Below are 27,064 nucleotides of genomic sequence, written 5' to 3'. Positions count from 1 at the left end.
CGGGCTCAAGGTAGGAGTGGATGGGAGCCCAGCCCCCTTATTCTCAACCTCCGTCGATGACCACAGAGCTGAAGGTGGCCTGCTCTGCTCCCACACGGCCAGGCCTTGCAGAATCTTCCTTCCTTGTCCCCAGCCCAGCCTTCTACCCTCCAGGGCTCACAGCCCTGCCCTACCTGCCTCTGCCAGCTGATCGCAGTCCCCGGGGCCGAGCTCTGCCTGAAGAGATGAGGACTTACTTCAGAGGCTCTTTCTCCCTAAACAGAAAAGCACAGTAGTCAGAAGATTGAAGGGGATGGCCTTCCCGTGTTTCTGGACTTCCTCTTCCTCCCAGCCCATGCCTAGCGATTCACCCCACTACCAAGGGGGTAGGAGTGGCCAGGAAAGCAGCTGGAATTGGAGAGCAGAAATTTCAACCCATGTGCCGCCCAGGCCAGACCTTCAGAGCAGCCACTATAAGCAGGAGGGGTTAGATGTTGGGCCGATTTTTCCAATGAACTGAGTCCTGAGGAGTTAACAGGCAACTACTCCCTTCCGGCCAGACCAGACTGGGCCAGGCCGGGCCAGATGGTCCAGATTCGGCTCTGTTTCTCCTGACAGGGGGTCCAGGCCCATTTGCCGCAAGGGACATAGACCTGCCTGAATTCAGGGACCTGTCAATCCCCATCAGCCCCAAATCAGATGGATGACCTTGAGCGAGCAATTTACACGCCACGTCCCTCAGTTTCCTCCACATTAACGGAGAGGTAGAAACACCTGTCTTGGGGCGCCTGGGTGGCTCAGTAGGTTAAGTATCCAACTCTTGATTTTGGCTCAGGTCATGATCTCACGATTCGTGGTTCAAGTCCCGCTTCGGGCTCTGCGCTGACAGCGCGGACCTGACCTGCTTGGGATTCTCTCTCTCTCCCTCTCTTTCTGCCCCTCCCCAGCTTGTGTGTGCGCTCTCTCTCTCTCTCTCAAAATAAATTAATAAATTAATGAAAGGAAGGAAGAAAAGAAAGAAAGAAAGAAAGAAAGAAAGAAAGAAAGAAAGAAAGAAAGGAAAGAAAGAAAGAAAAAGAAAGGACTTGTCTTGCCAACCCTCTGGGACTGTTGAAATTTCCAAGCGAGTTAATACACGAGAGACCTCTGGGGAAGGAAAAAAAGCACCAACCAAGTGTCACGTAACAAGAGAACAGCCAGCATTTATTAAGCAGCCGTGCCAAGTGCTTTACGATTATCTTAATTTCAACCTCACAAACCCCTTCACACACCATTCTCTTACTAATCCCAGTTTATACGCCAATAAAAAGATCACGTAACTTTCCCGGAGTCCCTCAGTCAGCAAGAGTGGAGTCAGGACTTGAACTCTGTGCACCTGCAGACCCAAACTCAACAGGGAGGACCAGTCACGTGAGAGCCTCCTCTGTGTGAGGCCCGGTGTCCGTCATTTTGCAGCCGTCCTCCCGTTTCACCGGTACGAGTACTTGGGCACTATTGTGACCATCTCAGCTAGCCTAGATGTCAAGGAAGGGCATCACAGGAATGCCTGCTTCCGGTACGTGCCCAGAGCTTTCCCAGTGGGCCTGCTGACATTCAGAGCCTGGGGGAGTCCCAGCACCAAGGAGGAATTAGGGGCCACACACGGAGAGAGACTCATATTCTCATGGCTCGCCAGTCCCTGCACGTCTAAGGGGTGCTGCAGGCAGGTCCCCGGAAAGAGACACGGGGGCGCGTCAGCAGGCAGGCATGCTGACCGGCACAGCCACCTGAGTCCTGTGGGGAGACTCCTTCCTGCCAAGGGCCCTGGAGCCCAAGCACATCATGCTCTTTGTTTCACTAGGGGTGAGAGGCGGCTGGTCGACCTTTTGCAAGAAAGAATGTCACTTCACACAGGACTCCCACACTAGCCGGAGGTCCCCAGGCACGAAAGAACATGCGAAACAGTATGTTCTTAATAAAGATTTGTTGCTTTTTCAGTGTTGTTGGTTTGTTTTTTTGTTTTCTTATTTTTTGATGGGCGTAGGAGCCCCTGTCATCAAAGGACACTGGTCACCCAGGGAAGGAAAAACCCAGAAGTTCCCAAAACTTCACCCCTTGTAAAGGCCACATGGTTTCAGCCGAGGGAAGAGTTAACTTCCTGGCCACTGGAGACAGCGTCCTGCCCGCAGGGGCTGCCCAGCCAATGGCGCTCAGTGCCGATGACGTCATGCTCTTCCTGCGCCTTCTATTGGGGACTGGACAGCGAATCCCGCTAGAGGTTCAGGCAGAGGAGTCGCTGAGGCTGAGCGGGGGCAGCAGGAGAGGGGGAAGGGAAAGCGAGCGAAGCAACGCAGGGCTGCCTCTGCCCCATCCCTGTCTCCAGTCCCCCTGCGCCTGCCGCTAGGAGGGACCCTGGGGACCAGCCCACACTCGGACAAACAGGCAGAGCAGCTGTGGTCCAGAGGAGAGGCTGGGGGCTCCCAAGGCCAACTGGAGAAAACAGACGTTGAGTCTGCCCACCAGGCACACAGGGAACAGGGTGGCTGGGGCGAGGGGCCAGCATACAGCGTGCGCGGGCACACACTCGTGGTCCTCCCCAGGCTCGGACGGGGGCAGGGAGAGCGGTAGCTTCTTTAGACGCACCTCCCTCCTCCACCCCACGTTCTCTGCTGCCTTACCTGCCTGAGGACTGGAGGTCTGCGTCCACGTTGCTGCCCACGACCGCCCCATCGAGTCCGCTGGGCTCTCTGTGGGTGGGAGAAACAGGCGGGAAGGGCTGTGGGCAGTGCCCAGACCCAGACCCCCTCTCCCACGGGACCCAGCCACGCTGGGCTGTGGCACTGGGGGCTTCGGCCAGAGTCTCTGAAGGGCCGCAAACTCCCCCGCTGCTCTGAGGGGAAGCCCCTCAGGGATTCCCGGCAAATCCCCCCCCCCCCCCAGCCTCCCTGGAGGTCCAGGCAGCCTCTGCCCGCCTTTGGCTGGGCTCTCGCCGCACCCAGTGGATTCTCCCCACCACCACCCGAGCCCATGGCCCAGTCGGTCTCTCACGGTTGGACCCGGTTGGCGAACCGGCGGCGCCAGAGCATGGCCAAGGTGCTGAGCAGGAAGAGGGTGGTGCACATGGCTCAGCCGCCCCATCCCCTCCCAGACGGGGTCTGCAGAAGAAGGCCGAAACGGCCCCGCCAGCTCCCACAAGCACTGCTGGGTCTGTCCCGAGGTTCCTGCTGGTGATGGATTAGGAGGCTCAAGCTGATTAGTGGGGTCAGCGGACCCGACCTTGTGCAGACTGATTAACCTCGCTGGGCCCAGGCTGTCCCCGACCGTGGCAGGGTAAATTCACCTGTCTGTTCGGGATGTGGATGGGATGTAGATGTGACTAGGGCCTGGGTCTGGCCCTCAAGGGGCTTCTCGTCTAGACACACGCACCAGCAGGCGAGGTGAATGACCACAGTAGAGTGACTTAGGTGAACGAAGGCAACTGCAGGGGGTTGTAAGCGGCAGGGAAGAGGAGCTGGGGGCATCTGAATTTGCAGGTGCTCAAGGAAGGTTGGGCCCCCAGTCGGAAGACTGCCAGCGCTGGAGACCTGAAAGCACAAAGCATATTCCAGCAACCGGAAGTTGACGGGCAGTGGAACCATGATGTCTCGCGGAGGCTTCGGGAGGGGAGGAAGGGAGGAGAATGTTAGATGATGAAGCCAGGAAGACAAGGGAGGCCAGAGAGTGAAGAAGGGCCGGCTACGTGACTCGGTTGTCCCCTCTGGGCAATCCTCTCCAGATGTCACTGATGACATACCCTCTTCCGTAAAGACCGAGTTCACGTGGGCACTCCTGAGATAGGTAGTCGCATCCGGTTAAAAATTATATACCATAGTTCTGTGCAAACACACTCCTGCCCCGTAAACACAGATAAAACTTGTAAAGGATGAGATAAAACCAAACAGAAAGACGATTTCTCCTCCTTCCTTTCCACGTCCCAGTGGAAACTCCTGGGCAGCCACTTGGAAGGGCATGGCACTGCTCTGGGTGTCCGATCAGAGGGGTTCAGTGAGGTGGCCCAGGGCGGTGTGCTCAGTATTGGCCCAGGCAGCATGTGGAGCAGACATGCTCTGAACATCCCCCCTCCTCCATCCCTCACCAAGTCCTCCAGAAGAAGGCACTAGATCTTCCTTCCCTCAACTGAGATGGAGGCAGTGTCAGGGGGTCTCCTGCCCAGGATGCCAGGGAGGGACCTCAACCCTGAGCTCCAGGGAGGGCCCAAGCTGGGGCTGCACGTGGGCTCTCTACTTCCAAACGTGATTTTTTTTTTTTTTTTTTTTAGTTTTTAATGTTTATTTTTGAGAGAAAGAGAAACAGACAGACAGACAGTGAGAGAGCTGGGAAGGGGCAGAGAGAGAGAGAGGGAGACACAGAATCCGAAGCAGGCTCCAGGCTCTGAGCTGTCTGCACAGAGCCCGATGCGGGGCTGGAACTCACGAACAGCGAGATCATGACCTGAGCCAAAGTCAGCCACCCAGGTGCCCCCAAGATTTTTTTTAACACATTTTTTAAATGCTTATTTATTTTTAAGAGACAGAGAGAGAGAGACAGAGTGCAAGTGAGGGAGGGGCGAGAAACAGGGAGACACAGAATCTGAAGCAGGCTCCAGGCTCCGAGCCGTCAGCACAGAGCCCGACGCGGGGCTCGAACCCATGGAATGAGAGATCACGACCTGAGCTGAAGTCGGCCGCTCAACCGACTGAGCCACCCCGGTGCCCCATGATTTTTAAGATACATTACCCAAAGCCACGGTCTTCTGATACTTGCCCTGGGACACAAAGTCTTGAGAAGGGCAGAGTCTCCAGGCGCTAGGGGAACCAGGCATCAGGCTTGGTCTGGGAGTCAGAGGGGGGACCTGGCTGTCCCAGGTCCAACAGTTGCCTGCAGGGTGGGGACCCTTTGGCTATCTGAGGCCCAGCCCCCACCTCTGGTCCAGTGGCGCTCACACCTCTCTGAGCAGGGCCGGCAGGACAAGAATTTGTCCACTCCACTCCCAGAACCCCTTCCTAATCGGAGCCTTGGTAGCTGAGATGTCTCCAGCGGCCTGGGCCTCCCCAAGATTTCTTGACACCTTTCTCCCAGGACCTCTTTGCCCGGCCGGCTGCCTCTTCTTCGGACTTTCCTCCATCAGGGCCTGAATTCTGGGCAGCACGTGTGGTTTTTTTTTGTGTGTGTGTGTGTGTGTGTGTGTGTGTGTGTGTGTGTGTGTTTTGCCTGCCCGTGTCATTAATAAGCCACCCAGGGACTTTTTTCCGACGCCTTGGACGCCTTGTGCACGTACCGAGGGGGAGGGGGTGCTGGCCGGAAGGAAAGGGGGCCGCAGGCCTCTGGCGCTGAAGTTGGACAGCCGGCCCCCATCCCCGCGGCGGTGGATTCCAATAAGGGATTGGAGCAGGGAGGCGACCCCAGTCCTAAACCCTCCAGGCCTGGGGGGTCCGCAGCTCTGGGGGTGGCGCCGATGCCCCCAGCGGCTGGCTCGGGGGAGGCCGGGAGTGAGCGTGGGCTCAGCTGGGATCCCGGCGCCGCCGGAGGGGCTGCGTCCGCCCCCTCGGGCGGGAGGGCGGGCGGCCACGCCGCAAATGCCTGGGAGTGTTTGACTTTGAGTCAGTTCCTCGCCGCGTGAAGGGTGCACACACGCACACGGCCCGACACCGCCCGCAGCGTGAGCGGGGACACCGTGCCCACCCCCGCCCCCCCCCCCCCGCCCACCCCCGTCGACCCGCCCCCCGCACCAGCCTGGGGCGCACTCCTGTGCGGCCCGCGCAGCCCGGCGCCGCGTGACCGCCCCCTCCCCCCGAGGCCCCCCTGCGCTCCCACCACACCTACGCCCCAGCCCCGCCCGGCGGTCAAGGTCCGCGGTGGCCCGGCGGGCGCCAGCCGCGTCGCCCCCACCCCGCCCAGCCTTCACCTTGCCGGAATTGGCTCACCGACGCGGGGTTGGGGGTTTGGAGCGGCTTTATTTTTTTTAACATTTTTCCAGCAGACCACATCCCCGCCCCCCGCTCGCGGTCCCCCGCCCCCCGCACATATACCCTGCACACACACACACACACACACACACACACACACACCCGGCGCGCACAGACAGACACGCTCCCTCCCTCCGGCGCGCTCTACCCCTCGCTCGCCAGCCCGCCCGCCGCGCACGCAGCCGGCCCCGGCTCCCCGCGCCCGGCGCCCCGCGCCCCGCCGCCGCCGAGCGAAGCCGGGCTGGGCTTGGAGCTGCTCATGGAGAAAGTGCCGGGCGAGATGGAGATTGAGCGCAGGGAGCGGAGCGAGGAGCTGTCCGAGGCGGAGAGGAAGGCGGTGCAGGCTACGTGGGCCCGGCTCTATGCCAACTGCGAGGACGTGGGGGTGGCCATCCTGGTGAGGTAGGTGTCACTCCGGCCCCGGCCGAGCCCGAGTCCGGGGGAGGGCGGGCGGCAGCGGCTCCAGGCAGGGGCGGGTTCGGCCCCGGGTCCGAGCTCCTGAGCTCCTCCGGCGCCACCTCTCCGGCTGAAATTGGGGCCGGGCCTGCCCGGGTGCAGGCAGTGTGGGGCTTCCCCGGGGTGGGCGAAGCCCTGGCCGAGCCCGTCCTGGCTCTGGGCGAGGGGCTAGGAACTAAGAGGCAGACACAGAAGGAGGACGCCTCTGTCCCCCTCCTCTCCCGGGGCCTCAGAACTCCTGGCCGTGCCTTCCTCACCAGCGACCCCAGCCACCCAACCCAGCTGTCACAGGCACACGTTTCACCCACCCTGCGTCGGGGGCTCCCCATTTTAGAGGCAGGAACACTGAGGCTCAGCCTAGAAGGCGGGCAAAGAGGAGCAGACCCCTCTCTCCAGCGCAGCCCCTTTCCGTGTTCAAAACCTCCTGGAAGGACAGAGCCAAGGGCCAGAGTATAGAGGTCAGAAGGAGTAGGTCACAGGGGGGTCCAGTTTTCCCAGCCGGCCCCTTCCTGCCCCTAGGGGCTGGGAGGGCAGCGAGCTCCCAGGTGAGGCACAGGTGAGTGGAGAAGCAAGCAGTCCCTAGGGTACCGTCCCTGCTGAGCTCGGTGGAGGGAAAGGAAGAAGCTTCAGGAGTCAAGGCTCCACCCTGAAACCACCCCTTGGGGAGGAAAGGCCATGTGTCTTGGGCTCAGAGGTTATCCAGGTACCACATGCCCCTGAAGTCTCACTTATTTACACATCTACAGGCCCCGTAAACACATACCGTTCCTCTATAGTTAATGTCCCCAGCCCCCACAAGCTAGTGACTGACTCTAGCTGCAGATTGATGCTCTCTTCCCACACGCGCTGGTCCCCGGGGCGGGGGGGGGGGGGGGCAGACCCGCAACTCACCCTCAACCCCCCTGTCAGCAGCAGAGGGAAGCTGCCTGATCTCCAGCAGAGTAGGGCAGTCTTACTATTTGGAGATAGGGTGAACCCTTGCTTGTGAAAAGAAGAGTGGAAATGCATGCCTGTCTCCCAGTCCTGGCCCGGCTTTGGCTCCTGTGCCTCCCCGACTCTCTCTCCCTTCTGCCTCCCCCAGGCCTGGGACCTGCCCAGCTCCATATTGATATGCCCTGATTCCAACTTGGAACCAGATTTTGGAGAAAAAAGAGCAAGAAGCACTCTTGAGTGGCCTCTTCTTTGGGGGAGGATTCTAGAGGAAGGGATATGGGTATGTGGGCAGCTCCGAGGCCCAGAAACACAGGGGGGGATGGCGGGGAGACCAAGAGGGGGTTTCAGATCCCGAAGCCATCAGACATTCTCAGGCGCCGACCTGCACGTGGGAGCACCCACACAAGCACACTGTGGGTCGTGGAGTCACAGATGTGCCAGACTGCATCCCTGGAGGGTGGCTCTTAGCCATGTATGCTGGCACACGCCAGCCCACCAGGCCTCAGGATGCACCCGGTGAGCACATGGGTCACCCGGAAGAAAGGAGGTGGAGTCCACGGGACCCTGGAGATTTTCTGTCCAGATACCTTGCCCTTTGCCAGGGAGGACGTGGAGGGGACGTGTCCAAGATCCAGCTCCTGGGGTACCGCCCAACTTCCCCAGGAATGGGGGGGGGGGATGCAGAAGAGGGAACTGACCACTAAGGCCAGGGCTGTTTCTGGAGAGGCTGATGTCTTGGCAAGATTTCCTTTCTCTCTGTGCCCCTGCAGTTCCCCATTCCCGACTCTTAGGGAGGCTGGGTTTGGGCTGGGGGAGGGGGGCATTTACCAATGGACTCAGTGCTCAGTGAGAGGCCCACAATTAATCTGAGAAGGCCCGAGATAGCAGTTAGGTCTCGTCTGCTGGTCAGCCCAGGCCACGCTTCACCTGACCCCACCTCTGTGCTGACTGGAGCCCAGCTCCTCCCTGCCAGCCTCCCTCCTCCAAGCCTCACCAGCCTTCCTCTCCTGGGTCTCTTCCTGCTCTCTGCCCCATGACCTGCCAGTTGGGGGAGGGCTGGGTTAAAGGGGCTATAAGGGATAAGCTTCTCAGGTGTCCCAAAGGCCCCTCCCCAGTTTGTCACGCCCCCCTCCCCAACTTTACTCACGTCCACAGGGACAGGCCCCAGTGAGAGCCTGAGAAACTGGTCTGACCCATTCATCTCAGGTCCTCCCTCCCCACTGGGCTAAGGCCAGCCGCACCCCCACGCCCTCTCCCCTCCCCCTGCCCCAGGAGTGCGCAGCCACGAAGCCCGTGGAGTGGCAGTGGCCGTGGCGAAGCAGTCTTGGAGTCTGAGCCAGACCCCGCACCTGCAGTGCGACCGCCCAAGCTCTAGAAAGTCTCCCCTCCCAGCTCTAGAAAGTCTCCCCTCCCGGTTGTAACTCTGCCGCCTTCCCCCTCGCACTCAGACAAGCCTATTTCAGGCTCTACTGGAAACCCAGATGCCTCTGGGAGCTGAGAAACTCCCCAAGGCTGACTGGGAGGGTCGAGAGTACACGTGGAAGGGTGGAGGGGCCGGGGAGAGAAGCCCGGATGAAGGAGCAGAGCACACGACCCCTAGACTCCCCTGGTCCAGCGCGGGCCGCTCCCTGGGACTGTCACTTCTCAGGGGCCACAACCTGGCCCTGGGTGTTGAGGCAGGAGACCCATTGGGTTCCAGGCCACCATCTCCCTGGCACAGCCGCCTCCCCGAAGGCAGGATGGGGAAGCCGTCGAGGCAGGGACCGTCTGGGCTCCTTCCTGGCCCTGCTACCCACTTTGCTGGGCAATCTTGGGCACAGATTCCTAAAACAGAATGCGGCGATAAAGGCGGTGGCAACCTCAGGAGCGTTTTGCAGGATTAATGAGACAATCTAGTAAGTGCTCAGTGAGTATCCCCTGCTATTTCCTCCTCAGTGAAATGGATACAATGCCTGCTTGGTCGAGGCAATTAAATGAAATAACAGGCTGGGACGTTTTGCATATTGTTACACGCGCCGCCGGGCGAACAGCGATCATTATTTTTATTGCGATGTGAAACGCCCGAAGTCTAAGATACTCATTTAAGTCCAGATTGGGCTGTTTACATTTGTCCTTCATTACAGGGCCTCTCCAGAAAAATCCAGTGTATTTTCAGCCTCATTGCCTCATTTGGCCCCCACCAGAATATCTGTGAAGTATCGAGCCAGAGGATCTCCTCTCCCGCGTTTGCGGACAGGAGGTTGTGAAGTAGTTTGCCCAAGGTCACCCTGGGTCTCCACATGGACTGTGTCCCCGTCACTCCCCCCCGCCAGCAGCCGCTTTGTCGCCTGGAGGGATGGCCTGGGCCAGATGCCTTTCTTCCTGCATCTGTTCTGGGCTCTTTGGCCAAAGGGCTGATTTGGCAAATTATCGGCTTTCTCTGATCGCAAAGGGGGGAGATACCCCAGGGGTGTGAAACAACCTGACAAAACAGGCCCAAGACATTCCATCCCGTTGTGGGAAGTTCCGATGGAGCCTGTGTGTGACCTCCCACCACAGTCAGCTCTCCAGTATCATCCTGCAGGCCACAGGGCCCTGGGCCCTGAGGTGATGGGTCAGAGGGTGTGTGAGAGTTGGGTTGTGGGACCCAATCCAACAGGCAGAAAGGAAAAGAGTCCATAAAAGGTGTCAGGGAACCCCTAATGGCCTTGAGGGGAAAGCAGTAGCCCCCGGGCACAGCCTGGGCACTCTGGGAAGGCAAGTCTGACCAGAGGAAGAGTAAGGAAGACATTCCACCGTGTGGACAGAAAGGCTGGCACGCTCAAGGAATGTTTTACCAGCAGTACGTGGGCTGGAGGAAGATGGCTTGAGTTGGGACGGTTTAATCGCAAATTAAAGGACTGGAATCCCGGATTAAGGACATTGACTCTGGCTGGTAGACAATGGGGAGCCGGTGAATGTTTTTGAGCAGGAGAGCGACCTAATGAAAGTGATGTTTGACCTAATGAAGTGTGTTAGACAATTTCAGATAAGCTGGGGAGGGGAGGAGAGAGCTAGAAAGACCTGGGGTCTGCCCCCAAGACGCGCGCAGGCGGGAGGACTGGGTCTCATTGCTTCTCTCCGTTGACCGGGTGACCTGAGCTAAGTCACTTGGGCTGTGCTTTGTTCACAGAGAAAGCCCTACCTTTATCGTGATAAAGGCTGGCATTTGCTGTGCTGAGGGCTCCCCACGCGGTCTCTCCGTGCAGCCTCATAACAAGCTAGGAACAACGATGCCCATCGCACGGATGAGGAAACTGAGACCCAGAAAAGTGAAGTCACTTGCCCCGGGGTCGCACTGGCCCGAGATCCCAGAACTAGAGCTCCTAGTGTCTCTGCTGTGACTGGAGCAGGCGTCGAAGGGCGCGTAGGGTCTAGAAAGGAGGCCAGAGCGAGGAAGGCAGAGGCCTGAGAGACAGAGCCGACGGTCTGTGCAAGTCTGGCCGACAGAAATGGCCAGGACCTGGGTGGGGGGCTGCATGTAAGCCTGCTCGGCCAGACGGAGGGCCTGTGTCCGAGAGACAGCACCCGTGGTGGCGAAACGATGACTGGTCCTGCCTCTCCTACCCCGCACCCCCTGTATCCTGGCCACCTCGGGGTGGGGCCGGGCTGCCCCACCTTCAGCGATCACCCACCTCCTGCCAGGTTCTTCGTGAACTTCCCGTCCGCCAAGCAGTACTTCAGCCAGTTCAAGCACATGACCGAGCCCCTGGAAATGGAGCGGAGCCCCCAGCTGCGGAAACACGCCTGCCGGGTCATGGGGGCCCTCAACACCGTCGTGGAGAACCTACATGACCCCGAGAAGGTATCCTCTGTGCTCGCCCTTGTGGGCAAAGCCCACGCCCTCAAGCACAAGGTGGAGCCCGTGTACTTCAAGGTACGTGGCTGGGTGGGTGCGGCCACTCTAACCACCCACCTTGCTTTGCTCTGGGAACGCTCGGGGAGGGGGCAGCAGAGGTGACCACTGGGCAGCCCAGCTTCTTCCCCTGGGGTGGCTGTGACAGCGAGGGGCAGCAGGATCGGAGGGCAGCCGGGGCTGGGTCTCGAAGGTGTCTGGTCCCCAAAGCTGCCAGGCTGCTGTGTCGGGAGTAATGCCCTCGGCCAGACACTGGGTAGAAGGGGTGCTGCGGGCCCTGGGAAGCTTCGGGGAGCAAGACGCCCAGGCATCTACTTCCCGCTCCTCCCTCTGCCCCCAGATCCTCTCCGGGGTAATTCTGGAAGTGATCGCCGAGGAATTTGCCAATGACTTCCCACCAGAGACGCAGAGAGCCTGGGCCAAGCTGCGTGGCCTCATCTACAGCCATGTGACCGCTGCCTACAAGGAAGTGGGCTGGGTACAGCAGGTCCCCAACGCCACCACGTGAGGAGGGGTGAGGGTGGGCCGGGCAGCCTCCCTGCTGTGTTCTCCCCCGCCCCCTGACCTCCCATCTCTCCTGGGGCACTGGAGCTGACTGCTGGGGCGGGAACCCTTCCGGGAGGCTGGGTCTGGGGTCTGGCACCCTTAAGAACAGGCACGATGGGAAAGGCACGGGCCGGCTTGAGCCCAGGGCGCCTGCTCGAGGCTACTCAGAGCAGTGAGCCTCAGACAAGTCCTCCTCCAGGAGAGCCATCCTGCTGCCTAGAACCAGAGAGCACCCAGAGGGCCCAACACCAATGCGGCCCAAGGCAGAGAGGGAGGGTCTAGCAGCAGCTAGAGGTTCCTAGCAGGAAGGCTGGCTCATCGAGCCCAGAGGCAGCCCAGGCCAGCTCCTGCAACTTCCTCCCTAGGTACCAACCACGTGGGGGCTGTTTTTCATCTAAGGCTGACCAGTGCTCCCCGCTGCCTCTGCCTCAACAGGGCTGGAGCCAGAGAATCACAAGGACGTGTGCACACACGTGCACGTGCCCAGGCCCACGAGGGGCCTGCGTGGGTATCACCACCACGCACACCATGGGGTGGGAGCGGGGGGGGGGGGGGTGTGTGTTTATTTCTAGGCTGGCCCTGGAGGCCGGGTTCCCAGTTCTGGGGATGGGCTCGAGGAGGGTGGCCAGCCTCAGTGACTCCAGCCGAGTCAGAGCACGAGGGGAGGGCTGGCCCCTAGACATGGTGGCTGGGAACACTCCGGCCTGCCTGGGCCCCCAAGGGGCAAGGCGGCTCTGGGAGCTCCACGGAGGGGCGGAGGAGGCAGAGCTCGAGTAGGGAAGAGGGAGAGGAGCGTGGGCGGGAATGGGAAGCAGGGGTCAGCCAGCAGCTCAGGACACGCGTTGTAGAGAAACATTCCCAGCAGTTTCCCATAGAAAAGGCGCGTCTCCTCCCCAGGCTCCAAGCTGGCCCACGGAACCTCCTAGACCTCCTGCTCGCAGGCCTCCGGGCCCAGCTCTGGGGGAGGTCCCTGGAGGGCAACCTTGGGAGGCCAGGCCTCCTGACTTTCCTGCCGCTGACCACACTGGCCCCAGCGTGCTCCTGCTCCCTTCCCCCCACATCGGCACCACCCGGGGAGGGAGGGGAGCTCGGGGAGCTCGGGGAGCTCGGGAACTTCTGGCTACAGCCAGGCAGCAACTCCAGATGTGCACAGCTGGGCCCTGGGGATCTGCCCCAGATCCCCAGGGTGGACGGGAAGCAGGCAAGAGACCTTTACCTGCCAGAGGGGGTGCTGGCAGAGCCTAGAGAGCTGCCGGAAGCAGACAGAGGGGCCAGGGAGGGTCAGTTGGGGGGAAGGGGGTTGCCCTCCCACGCCTCTCCCCGGCCTGGCTTCTTCGCTGCTGCCGGAGATGAGTTTGTTTACAGCCAGGAGACAAGACTTCCTGCTTCTAGAGAAAAGGGCTTTTTTTACAGGGGCCTAGAGGGACCGGAGGGGGAGAAGGAGAGAGAGCTGGCCAGTGCACGCCCCAGTGAATCAGAAACACATGGACAGCGTTTCCCGACACGAAGCCCTGTCCCCTCCCCTGTCTTGCCCCAGCTGGACCCCTGGGACTTCCATCTCGCCAAACCCCAAACACGAAGAAACCAGCAGAATCTCAGTCTGCCCATTTCTGCTCCTCGCAGAGTGAGCCGCGAAGGGCTACAGGGGCCCCGCCCCCATCTAGACTTAGGCATCTCGAATTTAGGTCACTCCCCACCCCCACCCCCGCCAGACATGAAGGCGATTGTCCCCTCGTCCCTTTGCACACTCTCCCCCCCCCACCCCCCCCCGACCCGGGTCTCCTGAGGGCGGGGGTGTGGGCCCCCAGAAGGCCTGTCTCCCTGGGCCCGGGGCCTACACACCCAACCTACTGCTAAGGTTCAAATGGGTTGAGACAGTGGGAGGCAGTTACACAGCAGGGTCTTAGCAGGGTTTCCATCCAGTCACTCTCATCAGGGAAGCGGTGGTGGGCCAGCACAGGGGCTTTTCGGGCAGAGAATGCCTTTGTGTGGCAGGAAGGGTACCCAGCTGGGTCAACCAGAGTGAAGGCACAGGTCTCAGAATTCATAGAAAAAGAGCTGATGTTGGAAGGGTTCTTTGCAGCGTGTGAAACACGTTCACACAGTTGATGTTACTTCAGATGTGATTCGCATGGTGGAGAGAAAGATCTGGGGGCCGGGGGCGGGGGGCGGGGGGACCTGACTTGTCTGAGGCCACACAGCAGGTTCCTAGCAGAACTGGGGTCTAGTGGGTTGCCTCCAAGCTGCAGTGTGATGGGTCTCTTGGAAGATACTGTCCTGCCTTGCCATCCCCTGATCCCTCCCCGCTGCCCCCCTCCCGGCGTCCCTTGGTCCCACTCCATGCCCCTCCCCCCATAACCTCTCACTTCATCTGCTATCTCATTCACAGCCCTCCGGCCACGCTGCCCTCTTCGGGGCCATAGGACCCCCCCTCTCTCCTCCCCCCTCCCAGGCAGCACCCTGAGCCGAAGGCCGAGTTCTGAAGACCCTCCTTGGGTGCCAAGGAAGCTGGAGGAATCCCTGACTCGTCTTCCCAGAAAGAGGCAGCCTCTGCTGTGGCCACGGTCCCCACCGGAGCCGCCAGGAGGTGGCGCTGGCTGCCTGGATGCTGACCCCAGCTCAGTGGCCTGTGGGGATGGGGTACCCTTCCTCCTCGAAGAGTTGGGCCCACCCTTCTTAGCTTTTCTACTCTCTGTCAGAGACCCAGCTGAGCAGCTGGCAGGAGTCCGGGGCAGGTCCGAGTCTCTCCGGGAATAAACCAGCCCCGTTTCTGTCTGCCCGGCCAGCATGCAGGTCCCGTGTCACCTATCTAGAGCATCACACACACACATCTACAATATATACAGATATATTCTATATACGATCTATATATAAAATATATATATATATATATATACATACATATCTATACTGTGTATCTGCGGGGCCCAGGGGCCCAGAGGCACTTGGGAAGCTTGGGTTCTGCCCATCTGCGTGTGGGGCAGGGAGGGGTCCTTGTCATGCTTCTGGGCAGAGGACAGAGTGTTGTGGCAGAGATGGGGGGTCCCGTGTCGGAGAGAATCTAGGCCTGTGGGCACGGTTGGGGTGACCCGAGGGCCTGGGTGGGAGGGTTGGGGTGACCCAGCTTTGCCAGCCAAGTCCAGCCCATTCTCTGACCAGCTCCCCACATTCCTGCTTCCCACTTCTAGGTTAAAAAGATTTGGCTTCCCCCTGCCCCCCCACCCCCAAAGGATGTGGCTCCCTGACTTGCTCCAGCCCATATGGGCAAGGGCCAGCAGAGGGGCCAGCGTGTGGGACAGGATGCCTGCCCTGGGGGAGGGGCCGTGGTAAAGAAGCCTCGAATGCCAGCCCCATCTGCCTTTGCTGCTCAGGATCCCAGCAGAAGCAGGGGCTCTATGCTACTGTCAGAGATGACAGGCCAGATGTCCCCATCCCGGGGCTCTGCGGGCCTCGGGCCTTCCCTCCCCACCTCCCCCCACCCTGGCTGCTGACTGGCAGTTGGTCCTGCCCACCCATCTGGGTCAGAGATGCGGGGGACCCCCCCCCATGTGTGTCCCTTGGTCGTGTACCATCCTCAAGGGTGTCTGGCTGCTGTGGCTGCTGTGCCTGTGTCCCCTCCCGTCCCTCCTCCTGCAGCCATGCGTCAACTGTCTGCCCTTTTGTAGTTTCTGATGTTTGTAACCAGTCCCAGCCGTGTCATTAAACAGACTCGCTCTTCCCGCGTCTGTGCTGCTCATTCTGTCTTTTCCTGCCAGCTGTCCCTGGCCTCTGCCTCCCCTCCTCAGTTCAGGGCTCAGGGCTTTTCTTGGGAGCCACCCAAGGGCCCGCTCTCCTGTACCTCAGCCTAGGCTGGCCGGGGCCCCTCTGAGTTGGGGCTCACCACGGGAGTGGACGCCCCGACCCGTTTCATCAGGAGCACAGAGCTGGAGACTGGAAGCTGGGCTTTGGGGCTTGTGTCGGGGGGCGGGAGTGGTGAGGGAGCCAGCAAGGGTGTTTGTGCTTGTTTTAAATTTTTTGTAACGTTTGTCTATTTTTGAGAGACAGAGTGTGAGCGGGGGAGGGGCAGAGAGACAGGGAGACAGAATCCGAAGCAGGCTCCAGGCTCCGAGCTGTCAGCACGGAGCCCGACGCGGGGCTCAAACCCACGAGCCGCGATGTCATGACCTGAGCCAAAGTCGGATGCTCAACTGACGGGGCCGCCCAGGTGCCCCTGTGCTTGTTTTCAAAAGTCAAGGGGCTTTTAATCTTTGGTTCTGGAACTCTCCTCCCTAAGGAGGATAGAATGAGTGAGGGAGGAATCGGGGAGAGACTTTCAGGAAGAAGGGCCCCTGCTGGTCTCATGGGCCAGTGAGAGAGCCAAGGATCGGGCCCCCACTTGTCAGACCCGAGCACCCAGCCTCCCACGAGGGGAGAGCAAAGTGTTCTCCAGTTCCCTGCGGAAGGCCAACCCTCCGGAGTTTGAGAAAGGAAGTCTGTTAGTACCAACCTGACACCCCTAGCCCTTTCCCTGCGCTCTCCGCACCCACCCCTCCCCAAGCTTTGTATCCTGCATCCCACAGCCTCAGGCTGACCCGCCCAGCCCCCACACACAATGGAAGCAACAGCCAGAGCATCAGCTCCCCAAGGAGGGGCGGGGAGGTCACCACCCCTGGGTGGGCTGCAGGAGAAGCAGGAAGCAGCCTCCGCCCCTTGGGAGGACTCCTGGCTGCCTGGGAAGATTCAGCTGACAGGAAAAGTCTTATCTCCCAGACCATGAACTCCTTGAATGCAGGCTATGCCTTCAATCTCTTGGGCCTGGGACAGCAGAAGTGCTCAGTAGAAATCCAGAGACTAAATGAATTCCACTCATAGAAAGCAAGACCCGTACACGGGGACAAGAGTGAGCTGTGTGCATGAGACGTAAGTGCCGGGTGGAGAGGACGTCAATGGGGCAAGGCCTTTCCAGGGAGGCTGTGTCCCCGGGATGGAGCGCTGGACTCCCGGGGCCAGCCTGTTTCCTAATGCTGTGTGACTTTGGGCAAGCCGTTTCGCCTTTCTGGGCTGCGTGGTCACCTCTAACTTAAGATAGGAGTGAGGGGAGCCTGGGTGGCTCCGTCGGTTGAGCGTCTGACTCTTGATTTCGGCTCGGGTCATGATCTCATGGTTCGTGAGTTCGAGCCCCACGTTGGGCTCCGCGCTGACAGTGCAGAGCCGGCTTGGGATCCCCTCTCTCTCCCTCTCTGCCCTTCCCCTGCCCATGTTCTCTCCCTCTCTCTCAAAATGAATAAATAAAAAATAAAATAAGTGAACAAGGTAGGTACCAGGAGGAAGAGGACAGAAGCCAGCCACGGCACTGGGGACGTAAGAGCTGCTCGAGGCAGGGTGACCTGACTGTCAGGCCATCGGAAGCAGCAAATGGAAGGAGGCGAGAGGGCGGACTGGCCAAGATGGGTCTTGAGAGAGGAGGGGCGGAGATGGAAAGAGGAAGGCAGTGAATGAAGGAGGAAACTCTCAGGAAGCAGGACAAAGGACAGCGAGGTGGCCTGAAGGACCCTAAGGAGCTCAGGCTGAGCCAGAGCCAGGGTTGGGGGCTGCAGGGCTGCGAGAGGAAAAGGGGCATCTGCGGGCGGGGCGGGGGAGAGCCTCTGGGAGGAAAGACACCCCTTCCTTCACTTCACTTAGTGAAGGGGCCTCCGAACCCAGCAAAACTGGAATCATTCTGGAATGTGGCCCTTGAGAAAGTTTATCTCGGCTCCCCACCACCTAGAGAGGGGGCGCAGGCAGTGAGCGACCCCCCCCAGACCTGGGCTAGAGATGCTGCTGGACAGGGGTGGGAAGTGGGGAGTGGGGTGGGGGAGGGACAAGTCCAACTTACCGCCAACTGGGCAGAGCCCAGGTGTCCCCGGTGGGCCGTCCCCAGAGTAGGGGAGCAATGTCTGGGCTTTCGTGCTCTACACTCAGGGATAGCCTTGTCGCTGAAGAGCTAAGCAACTGGGCCAGCTCCCCCTGGCGCTCTCGGGCTGTGAGTGATGGGGTGTCAGGAACGGGGGTGCCCAGACTCCGGCTCCTTCCCCGCCAACCAGTCCTGGCCGCGCGGCCCCACAGCGCCCCCTGCTGGCCGACTGGTGAGACCTTCACCAGAGGCCGAGCACTGTGGGCCGGCGACCTTCCCTTTCCTACTTCCCTTTCTCTGTGGGCCCGCCTTCCTCCCTCGCTTTAACGGACATCATCTGAGGCAAAAAGGAAAAATGTGAGCCCTCCCACCTATATATGAAAATATCCTCCCGTAGTTTGAACCAAGCGGTAAAAGTTAAATGCTCTATTAAAAAAAAGCAGACTAGGGGCGCCTGAGAATGTGTGAACCCCGAAATAATTTCAGACCAGCGAGGACAATAGTCTTGGGGGTAGGAGGGAGTGCCTATAGACGGGCCTCATCTGTTCTCCTCCAACAGCCTCGGAGATACTCCTCATGACCCTATTTTAAGGCCCAAGGACTGGGTTCAGTTAACAGCTTGCTCACAGTCACAGAGCAGGAACTCCAGACTGACCCCAAAGTCCGAGCCCCTCAACAGCTCAGCAGAGAGAAGCAGAGTGAAGCACACAGAACAGAGCAAGAAGCCGTCCCCCCTCGCCTGGACTCCTGGCCTGAGCCCGTGGCCTGGCCTGCTCACCACTCTGCTGCTTTCATAGTCTGTCTCCACCTAGCAGCTGGGCAATGCTTTCTCGAATCTTTTTGGCCCCAGCTCAGACCTACCAAAGGCCTCCAGGTCCTGGACAGCCCTCTGGGGTCTAGAAGGCCCTATAGAAGCAACAGCTAATAATGGGGGAGGTTATGGAAGTCGATAAAGGAGCTGGGGTCTGAGACTTTGGGGAGAAGCGAAAAGGCCCCACAGAGCTTCAGGGAGAGAAGTGACAGTGAGCGTTCACAGACCTGAGGTTCTGAGTTTCTCTTTCCCGAACTGAGATCTGGGCCGATGGTAGGAGTCCCCATGTTCCCAGCTCGGGAGGAGTGGTGGGACCCAGACTCTGGTAAAGACTTTGGGAGCCCGAGGGACCAAAGCTTTTCAGAACAGCTTTCGTGCTTCTCAGGACAGAGTGTGGGTGGCACCATTTCGGACGGGCGCCAGGAGATACGCACCGGTCCACATTTGCCCTGCCTTACTGTGCAACCGTGGGCAAATCTGTCCTGTGCTAAGCCCCAGTGATGGCAGCCCCAGACGAAGGGCCAGGTGACCACTGCAGTCCACGGGCTCTTGAACTCTTCCCTTTTCTGCTGAGCCCAGAGTCTCCCCTGAGAGTTACTTCAGGGGGCCCCAGGGAACTGAAAGCCGTAGAGGTGACTAGTAGCCCCCCTGAGAACAGAGAGGGTCTGGGCACCGGGCCACAGTGAGGGTTCCGGGAAGGCAAGGACCAGGCCCCAGGAGGAAGAAGAATGCAGAACAAGGATTTCTTTTCTTTTTTTCTTCCTCCTTCTCTAACTATTTTTCTTTTTCAATTACATAAATATACATTTATATATTCTCATTGTAAAAGAGTCTAGAAATACCTATGAATTTTTGAAATTTTATTAAAAAAATTTTAAAATGTCTTTATTTATTTCTGAGAGAGACAGAGAGACAGAGTGTGAGCGGGATGGGGGGGGGGGATGGCCAGAGAGAGGGAGACACAGAATCCGAAGCAGGCTCTAGGCTCTGAGCTGTCAGCACAGAGCCTGATGTGGGGTTCGAACCCATGAACCGTGAGATCATGACTTGAGCCGAAGTCGGAAACTCATTGGACTGAGCCACCCAGGCGCCCCCAAATTTTATTTTAGAGAGAAAGCATGCCCTTGTGTGCATGAAAGTGGGGGAGAAGGAGAGGGGGAGAAAGACAGAGAGAGAGAGAGAGAGAGAGAGAGAGAGAGAATCTTAAGCAGATTCCATGCTCAGCACAGAGCCCAATGCAGGGAACCCCGATGGGGGGTTCCATCCCACGACCATGGGATCATGACCCGAGCTGAAATCAAGTCTGTGAATTTAAAGTAAAATAGAACAGTCTCTCTCCAGGGACTCTATAGAGTATAAGCTGCCCGAGAACAGCCCCCACTTGCCAGCTGCAAAGCCTTGAGCAGGCGACTTGAATTTATGGTGTCTCAGTTACTCATCTGTATAATGGGCTGTTGGAGGATGGAATGAATTCACCCATATACAGAAAGCATTTGCACCGTGCCTGGTGCTCATGGGGCATCTTGAATAATTTATGTAAATGGGGCCACAAGGAACGATGGGGGACACATATATGGCATGTCTCCTCTGCTCACGTGCACAGCACATCGTCCCATTGGTTAGCACTTACAAAACACAAGTTCAAAGACAAAAGTAGCGACAGACTACAGGGCATTAAATCTAGCACAGAGCCCTTCTGAGCACAGGGCCCTGTGCTGCTGTCCGGGTCACATGCCCATGAGGCTGGCCCTGCCTCTCTGGACAACAGCCATTGCCAATGAACTTGGAAATGGATCCTCCCTTAGCCAGGCGTTGAGCTGTCCACAGGCCCAGCTAACACTTCAATTATAGTCTCTCAAGATACCCTGGATTCCTGGGCCACAGAAACTGTGAGAGAATAGTGTGTGTTGTTTTAAGCGGGTAACTCGTTAGTGTAGCCATAACTAAGGAATACCCCTGGCATTCTTCTGAAAAGTGGATCTTTCCTTCCTCCAAAGTAGGGCTATTTGGTTACTTTAAAACACAATTCCTGCTGAAAAGGCAGGAGAGATGCTTGAGATTTTCCCTTTATTGACCTTTTTTTAGAAAAAAAAAATTTTTTTTTAACGTTTATTTATTTTTGAGACAGAGAGAGACAGAGCATGAATGGGGGGAGGGTCAGAGAGAGAGAGACACACAGAATCTGAAGCAGGCTCCAGGCTCTGAGCTGTCAGCACTGAGCCCGACGCAGGGCTTGAACTCACGGACCGCGAGATCATGACCTGAGCAGAAGTCAGACGCTCAACCGACTGAGCCACCCAGGCGCCTCTGACCTTTTTTTTTTAAAGTAAGCTCTACATCCAACATGGGGCTCGAACTCATAACCCCATGGTCAAGAGTCACATGCTCTTCCCCGACTGAGCCAGCCAGATGCCCCCTGCCCCCCATCAGCTTTCAGAGTAAGGTATTGGTTTAATAAATGCCTCTCCGGGGGGTCCTAAGAGCTTCTCTGGATTTCTCCTGTTCACATTTCTCAAGAACACTGACTTTTTGTGATTCTAGTGTATTTCCATCACCTGTACTCATTTTTCGTTTTGATACTCAGATTGTGTCAGTTTGGCCAGTGGGAGTCCCTTCCAGCGGGTTAGTATGTCCTTTTGACATGATGCCATTAATCTCTGAAAGCTTCCTTGCTTTCTGTCACAAACAAGATGCCTTGAGCTCCCCATGCCCTTTCCCTGCCCCAGACCCGGAGCCAGCCATTTTTCCAGGGAGCCCTGGTTCCTTCAGTGGTGCCTTCCATTTAGGTACTGAGATCCGGATGCTACGAGTGTCTGTAGTTTTTTTTTTTTTTTTTTTTAATATGTATATTTTTAACGTTTATTTATTTTTGAGACAGAGAGAGGCAGAGCATGAACGGGGGAGGGGCAGAGAGAGAGGGAGACACAGAATCGGAAGCAGGCTCCAGGCTCTGGGCCATCATCAGCCCAGAGCCCGACGCGGGGCTCGAACTCACGGACCGTGAGATCGTGACCTGAGCTGAAGTCGGACGCTTAACCGACTGAGCCACCCAGGCGCCCCGAGTCTCTGTAGTTTTAATTGGCATTTCCCCCCAGTTACTAGTGGGCTTGGGCATCGGGTATATTCACTGGCTGTTTTTACATATTCTTCTTTGAATTATCTGTTCATATCTTTTATCCAATTTTCCTCTTGTTTTGTTTAAGATTTTATCTTACTTTTTATAATTTTATTTTATTTTTTTTTTATGTTTATTTTTGAGAGAGAGAGAGACAGAGCATGAGCAGGAGAGGGGCAGAGAGAGGGGGAGACACAGAATCCCAAGCAGGCTCCAGGCTCTGAGCTGTCGGCACAGAGCCTGATGCGGGTCTCGAACTCACAAACCGTGAGATCATGACCTGAGCCGAAGTCGGACACTTAACCCACTGAGCCACCCAGGCGCCCCTTAAGGTTTTATTTTTAACAGGTGCCTGGGTGGCTCAGTCGGTTGGGCATCCGACTCTTGATTTTGGCTCAGATCATGATCCCAGGGCCATGGGATCAAGCCCTGCCTCGCTCTCCCCAATGGGAGCCTCCTTGGGATTCTCTCTCTCTCTCTCCCTCTGCCCTTTCCCCTCCCCCTTCCCGCTTGTGTGCATGCTCTCTCTCTCTCTTTCTCTCATTCTCTCTGAAAAAAAAAAAAATTTATTTTTAAGTAATCTCTACTCCTAACGTGGGGCTCAAACTCACAACCCCAAGGTCAAGAGTCACATGCTCCCCAGACAGACAGCCAGGCTGGCCAGGTGCCTCTCTTATCTTGTAATTTTAAAATTGATTTGTGGGCCCTCTTGTTTAGCTTCTAGATATTGATCCTTGATCAGTTACATTCACTGGAAGTACTTTCTCCCATTTGCTTGGCTTTCAACCTTGTCGAGGGCATCTTTTATGGCACAAAAGTCTATAGCTTCTGTGTTATCAGATCTGTCGATCTTTTTGCTTATGGCTTCTAGGTGGAGTCTCTAGGGTAGTGTGTCTTCCTAGGGAGGCCTCAGCACCTTAAGGTTAGCTAAACTGCCTAATGTAACACATCAAACAGCTAGTGAGTGGTGAGTTGGGTAGACTGGAGTATTTGCCACCAAAGCCAGCATCCCCCCACCCCGCCCCCACCACCCTCCCAGGGTGACTGCAGCCTCCAAGGTTGAGGGAAGAAAAGATACGGCAGTGATCTGGGGTCTGCAGGGTGAGCCCAGCCAGGATGTGGGAGGTAATGTGGATTCTGCAATAACATTCCAAGTCCATTCCCAAAGGCCAGTCAGAATGACCAAGCTTTGGCTGAGATTAGGATGCCCCAGAGGAGGGCTGATAAAGGGTTGAAGACAGCATGTGCAGGGAGCAGGCTGCTGGGAGGGAGGTAGAGATTTCAAGGTCACCGTGGGGGAGGAGACGGCACCAGGAAGAGGCAGAGCTGGAAAGCATCTCTGGGGCCCAGGAGTCTAACCACATCAGCCTCTGGACACTGGACGCCCCAGCGTTTCACGTGGGTGGCAGGCAGCTCTTAGGGTACCTGGGGTCTTGTAGGTCAGGAACACCCAGAGAGAGAGAGGGTCACTGGTGCCCCTTTCTGGGCAGGATGTTCTGAAAGGAGAGCAGGACGGCAGAGAGGAGTTATAGAGGCTTTGGCATCTTAGCCTGTGGACTTAACGCCTGTAGAATTTAGGTGCGGCTGCCAGGTTTTCTGATGAGAAAGCAGGTAGAAGGGAGCATGGATGAATCATGGCTTCCCTGGGTTTCCTGGACCAGGTGGGGTTCCTTGGCGCAGCACCCCCGGTCACCACTAGGTGGCAACTCTGCACCATCAATACCAGCTGCCAGGGCATGACACCCCACCTGAGCTGACTCTTTCTTGACTTTGCCCCCTAGAGGGGGTGGGGGTGGGGGTGGGGGTACATCCCCCAGCATAAATGGAGAGGACCACTGGGGTCCTGGGCTAGCCAAATTCTGGACAGAGGGGATGTTTTCTCATCCCTCTTCTCCACTCAGGTCCCCTGGCCCCCTTTCCCTATACCTTTGACCTGGACCATTGCAGTAGCCTCTTCACGAGCCTTGCTACCTTTGCCAAACCTGCGTATCCTAAACACAGCCAGAACGACCCTTCTGACATATGGGTACGGTCCACGATGGCTGGAAAGAGCATGGGCCTTGGGGACAGTACCCAGCTCTATACTCCACCAGCTGTGTGGCCTTGGGCACAGCCCTAAACCTCTCTGAACCTTGACAAGAAAATCAGCATCTCTTCATTCAATAGAACCTCATTATGTATTCTAGGTTTCCTTTAATCTCAGCTAACAAAGAGAGCCCCTAATATTTTACGCCCCTGGACAAATACAAAGACATCCTTCCAAGGTATGTTATCAGAACCTTTTTGGCTTTGCTAACTCATGACTTCAGGGTCACTTTGCCCTTTTCTTCTGAGGGTCACACTGTCTCATCTTCGTGATCTGAATGTCGTTAAGTGATAGGGTTTTGGAGAGATGGGGGTTCAGAGCCAACGGCCAAGAAAGAATTTTTGAGACGTCTTCGGTGCAAAAAGGTGATTTCATTAAGGCACGGGGGTAGGACCCTGGGGCAGGATGAGCTGCCTTATAAGTGCGAGGGGTGACCATTTATATACTATGGAGTTGGGGGGAGATAAAGTCAATAAGGCACTGACAGTAGGGGGTTCCCGTAGAAATGTTATACTTTGTATTTGCCTCAAGTATTTACCAGTGGGCTGCAGGTTAAAAGGAAATTGAATTTTACCTGCCATTTCCTTCTGGCCTTTGTTCCCCGCATCACTATGGAGGGGAGGGCGATGTGGGGGCTCCAGGAAACTGAGTCTATAGGTTTCTGGAGAGCAGGCTATTGATGAGATTGCCTTTTTCTGGTAATTTACTAAGACATTTGTAAACTAGTACAGCCTCGTGTCCTGCAGGAGTGTGATCTCTATCAGGTAACCATTTTCTTTCCTTTCCTTTGTTCCTGGGCAGCCCGAGTGCCTGAGGAATATCACACATATCCCACCTGGGGCGGGGGGGGGGGGGGGGGTATCCCTAGCTGGTGCATGGCCTTCAGCTCACCTTATGGTCCCTCATCATCTACAAGGCTTGTCTTGCCTACCCTACGGGATTTCTGTCAAGATTAAAAATGCTATCATAGCTACGAAAGTAATTTACAAAGAGTAAACTATTAGACGCCAATTTTCCAGTTTAAAAACTCCCTGCTGTTTGCCGAATGGAATAAAAACACCTATCCTGACCCATCAGAGCCTTCAGCGGACACTGCCTGCCTCCCCACACCCATTGCCCATCATTCTTCCCACGTGTCCTGGGATGCAGCCAAAACAGGGGCCAGAAATTCCCCTCCTATAACCGGGGTTTCCTCACTCCTGTGTCCTTTTTCGTGTTCTTTCCACCAGGAACTCCTTTCCTGATCCCTACCTATCAAGACCCTCCCGATGCCTTGAGGCTCATTTTAGAAAAAGCTTAGACTGTATTTTCTGTAAGCGATGAAAAGTAATACGCGCACGTGGTATAAAATGAAAAGCCGGTCTCTGTCCCCCTCCCTTCCACTACCCTCCCACGCAAGGTCACTCCACAAACGCACCTACCAGCAAACACATGCATGTTCTCTTTAAACGTAGGTAAATGAAGTTATGCCAGGGGCGGCTGGCTGGCTCAGTCCATAGAACACGTGACTCTTAATTTCAGGGTCGTGAGTTAGAGCCCCACGATCATAATGGTACCTCTCCTGGAGTTGTCACAATGATGTGAGAACAAAGGCAAAAAGAAATGTAGATGAAATTAAATTTCCCTATAACCTGCAGCCCATTGACAAATACTTGAGGCAGGCAAAGGATAACTCTTCTCCAGGAACTCCCAATTGTCTTAATGTTAATACCTTGCTGCAGGGGGGGAAAATCCCTTAGCCTGACAATAGCCAGGCCTCCAGGATCCTCTAAATCTTCCCCAATCTTTGCCTCTCCCAACTCCAAAGTATCTAATCAATTGATCCCCACAACCCCAGTACAGCTCTCTCAACCCCAGGAGTCCTGTTCTCGTGCCTTAATAAAATCACCTTTTTGCACCAAAAATGTCTCAATAATTCCTCCTTTTTTCAAAAAAAATGTTTAATGTCTTTTTTAACATTTATTTATTTTTGAGAGAGACAGAGTGTGACCAGGGGAAGGGCAGAGAGAGAGAGAGAGGAAGACACAGAATCTGAAACAGGCTCCAGGCTCTGAGCCGTCAGCACAGAGCCCGACGCCGGGCGCAAACTCACGAACAGTGGGATCATGACCTGAGCGGAAGTTGGACGCCCAACCGACTGAGCCACCCAGGCGGCCCCGCCCCAAGAATTCTTTCTGGACGGTTTGCTCATGAACCCCGCTTCAAACCACGTCAACAAGAGGGGAGATAACACAGTACAGCCCTTAGATCAGGGTGATAAGGGAGCTCTGAGGGCAGAGTACAGGCTAACAGCACCGACCCCCCACCTAGGACATGTGTGATATTCCCTGGACTCCCCAGGCTACCCCAAAACAGGAAAGGACCAAACAAACCAAAAAACCCACAAACGGTTAAATTGATGAGAGCCTCCACCAGTCTGCCAGAAAAAGGCAATCCCATCAATAGCCTAAAGTCCAGGAACTCCCGACTGTCTTAACATTACTGCTTTGTTAGAGGGGAAAAACAACCTTAGTTTGACAGTAGCTAGGCCTCCATGTGAAAGCCTCTGGAAACTCCCTCTTGACTTTGTCTCCCCCGATTCCATAAAAACGGTCACCCCCTACACTTACCGTGCAGCCCTTCCTGCCCACGGGTCCTGTCCCTGTGCTTTAATAAAACCACCTTTTTGTACCAAAGAGGTCTTCAAGAGTTCTTTCTTGGACATCAGCTTCGAACTCCACCATCACCCCAAAACTGCGTCAAAGGGAAAGGACCCCAAATGGCCAGCTGCCTTTACCCTTCCTGTTGGGTTTTTTAAAAAGGTTTTTGTTGTTGTTGTCGTTTTTTTTTTTTTTAATTTTTTTTTTCAACGTTTTTTTTTTTATTTATTTTTGGGACAGAGAGAGACAGAGCATGAACGGGGGAGGGGCAGAGAGAGAGGGAGACACAGAATCGGAAACAGGCTCCGGGCTCCGAGCCATCAGCCCAGAGCCCGACGCGGGGCTCGAACTCACAGACCGCGAGATCGTGACCTGGCTGAAGTCGGACGCTTAACCGACTGCGCCACCCAGGCGCCCCTGTTGTTGTCTTTTTGAGAGAGAGAGGGAGCACAAGCGGGGGAAGGAGAGAGGGGGGCATGCTCACAGCAGCAAGCTTGATGCAAGGCTCGAACTCATGAACTGCGAGACCATGACCTGAGTCTGGACACAGCAGACTGAGCCACCCAGGCGCCCCTAACCTTCCTGTTATAGTCCCTGTGTGTTTCCACATCCCTACTGAGCGCCAGCCCTTTGCACACAGGCCCTGATCTCTTTCCTCTTTGCGCTGCCTACAGCCCCCAGGGATGTGGTGGGTAAATGGTCCTTGCATCTGCTACTGGGGAGCGACCCTCCAGCTTTGGCCCACTCCCCGCCCCCAAGTCCTAGGGGA

The 27,064-nt window shown here is 56.8% G+C and overlaps 2 protein-coding genes across 4 annotated transcripts; one reads left to right on the top strand and one right to left on the bottom strand.

Annotated features, from left to right (window-relative positions):
• Window positions 1-176: 176 nt before the first annotated feature.
• Window positions 177-3,153, bottom strand: PRCD (photoreceptor disc component). The gene is made up of 3 exons (XM_007091284.3): window positions 3,007-3,153; window positions 2,637-2,705; window positions 177-254 (listed from the first exon to the last, which is right to left on the bottom strand). Exons 1-3 carry the CDS (start codon window positions 3,078-3,080, stop codon window positions 233-235), a joined length of 165 nt encoding a protein of 54 aa, XP_007091346.2. The 5' UTR covers window positions 3,081-3,153; the 3' UTR covers window positions 177-232.
• A 2,939-nt stretch (window positions 3,154-6,092) lies between these two features.
• Window positions 6,093-15,489, top strand: CYGB (cytoglobin). 3 transcript variants are annotated; one of them, XM_042967480.1, is made up of 4 exons: window positions 6,093-6,365; window positions 11,016-11,247; window positions 11,567-11,704; window positions 14,162-15,489. In XM_042967480.1, the coding sequence occupies exons 1-4, from the start codon at window positions 6,223-6,225 to the stop codon at window positions 14,234-14,236; spliced, it is 588 nt and encodes a 195-aa protein (XP_042823414.1). In that variant the 5' UTR covers window positions 6,093-6,222; the 3' UTR covers window positions 14,237-15,489. The 3 variants fall into 3 exon arrangements, with proteins under 3 accessions (XP_042823414.1, XP_042823416.1, XP_042823415.1); XM_042967482.1 differs by having other exon boundaries at window positions 6,099-6,365; window positions 11,567-11,740; window positions 14,162-14,224; XM_042967481.1 differs by having other exon boundaries at window positions 6,104-6,365; window positions 11,567-11,730.
• Window positions 15,490-27,064: the final 11,575 nt, after the last annotated feature.

This window comes from Panthera tigris, chromosome E1, assembly GCF_018350195.1.
Source record: "Panthera tigris isolate Pti1 chromosome E1, P.tigris_Pti1_mat1.1, whole genome shotgun sequence".
In the NCBI taxonomy this organism is placed as follows: domain Eukaryota; kingdom Metazoa; phylum Chordata; class Mammalia; order Carnivora; family Felidae; genus Panthera; species Panthera tigris.
The sequence above is the reverse complement of the archived record's forward strand: the minus strand, read 5'-3'. Positions and strand labels throughout refer to the sequence as shown.

Coding starts and splice junctions, on each gene's coding strand:
- PRCD (XM_007091284.3), bottom strand. CDS start 3,080: ATGTGCACCACCCTCTTCCTGCTCAGCACCTTGGCCATGCTCTGGCGC. Junction 2,706..3,006: donor TTCGCCAACCGGGTCCAACC/GTGAGAGACCGA, acceptor TCCCACCCACAG/AGAGCCCAGCGGACTCGATG. Junction 255..2,636: donor GACCTCCAGTCCTCAGGCAG/GTAAGGCAGCAG, acceptor TTTTCTGTTTAG/GGAGAAAGAGCCTCTGAAGT.
- CYGB (XM_042967480.1), top strand. CDS start 6,223: ATGGAGAAAGTGCCGGGCGAGATGGAGATTGAGCGCAGGGAGCGGAGC. Junction 11,248..11,566: donor TGGAGCCCGTGTACTTCAAG/GTACGTGGCTGG, acceptor CTCTGCCCCCAG/ATCCTCTCCGGGGTAATTCT. Junction 11,705..14,161: donor CCTACAAGGAAGTGGGCTGG/GTACAGCAGGTC, acceptor TCTCATTCACAG/CCCTCCGGCCACGCTGCCCT.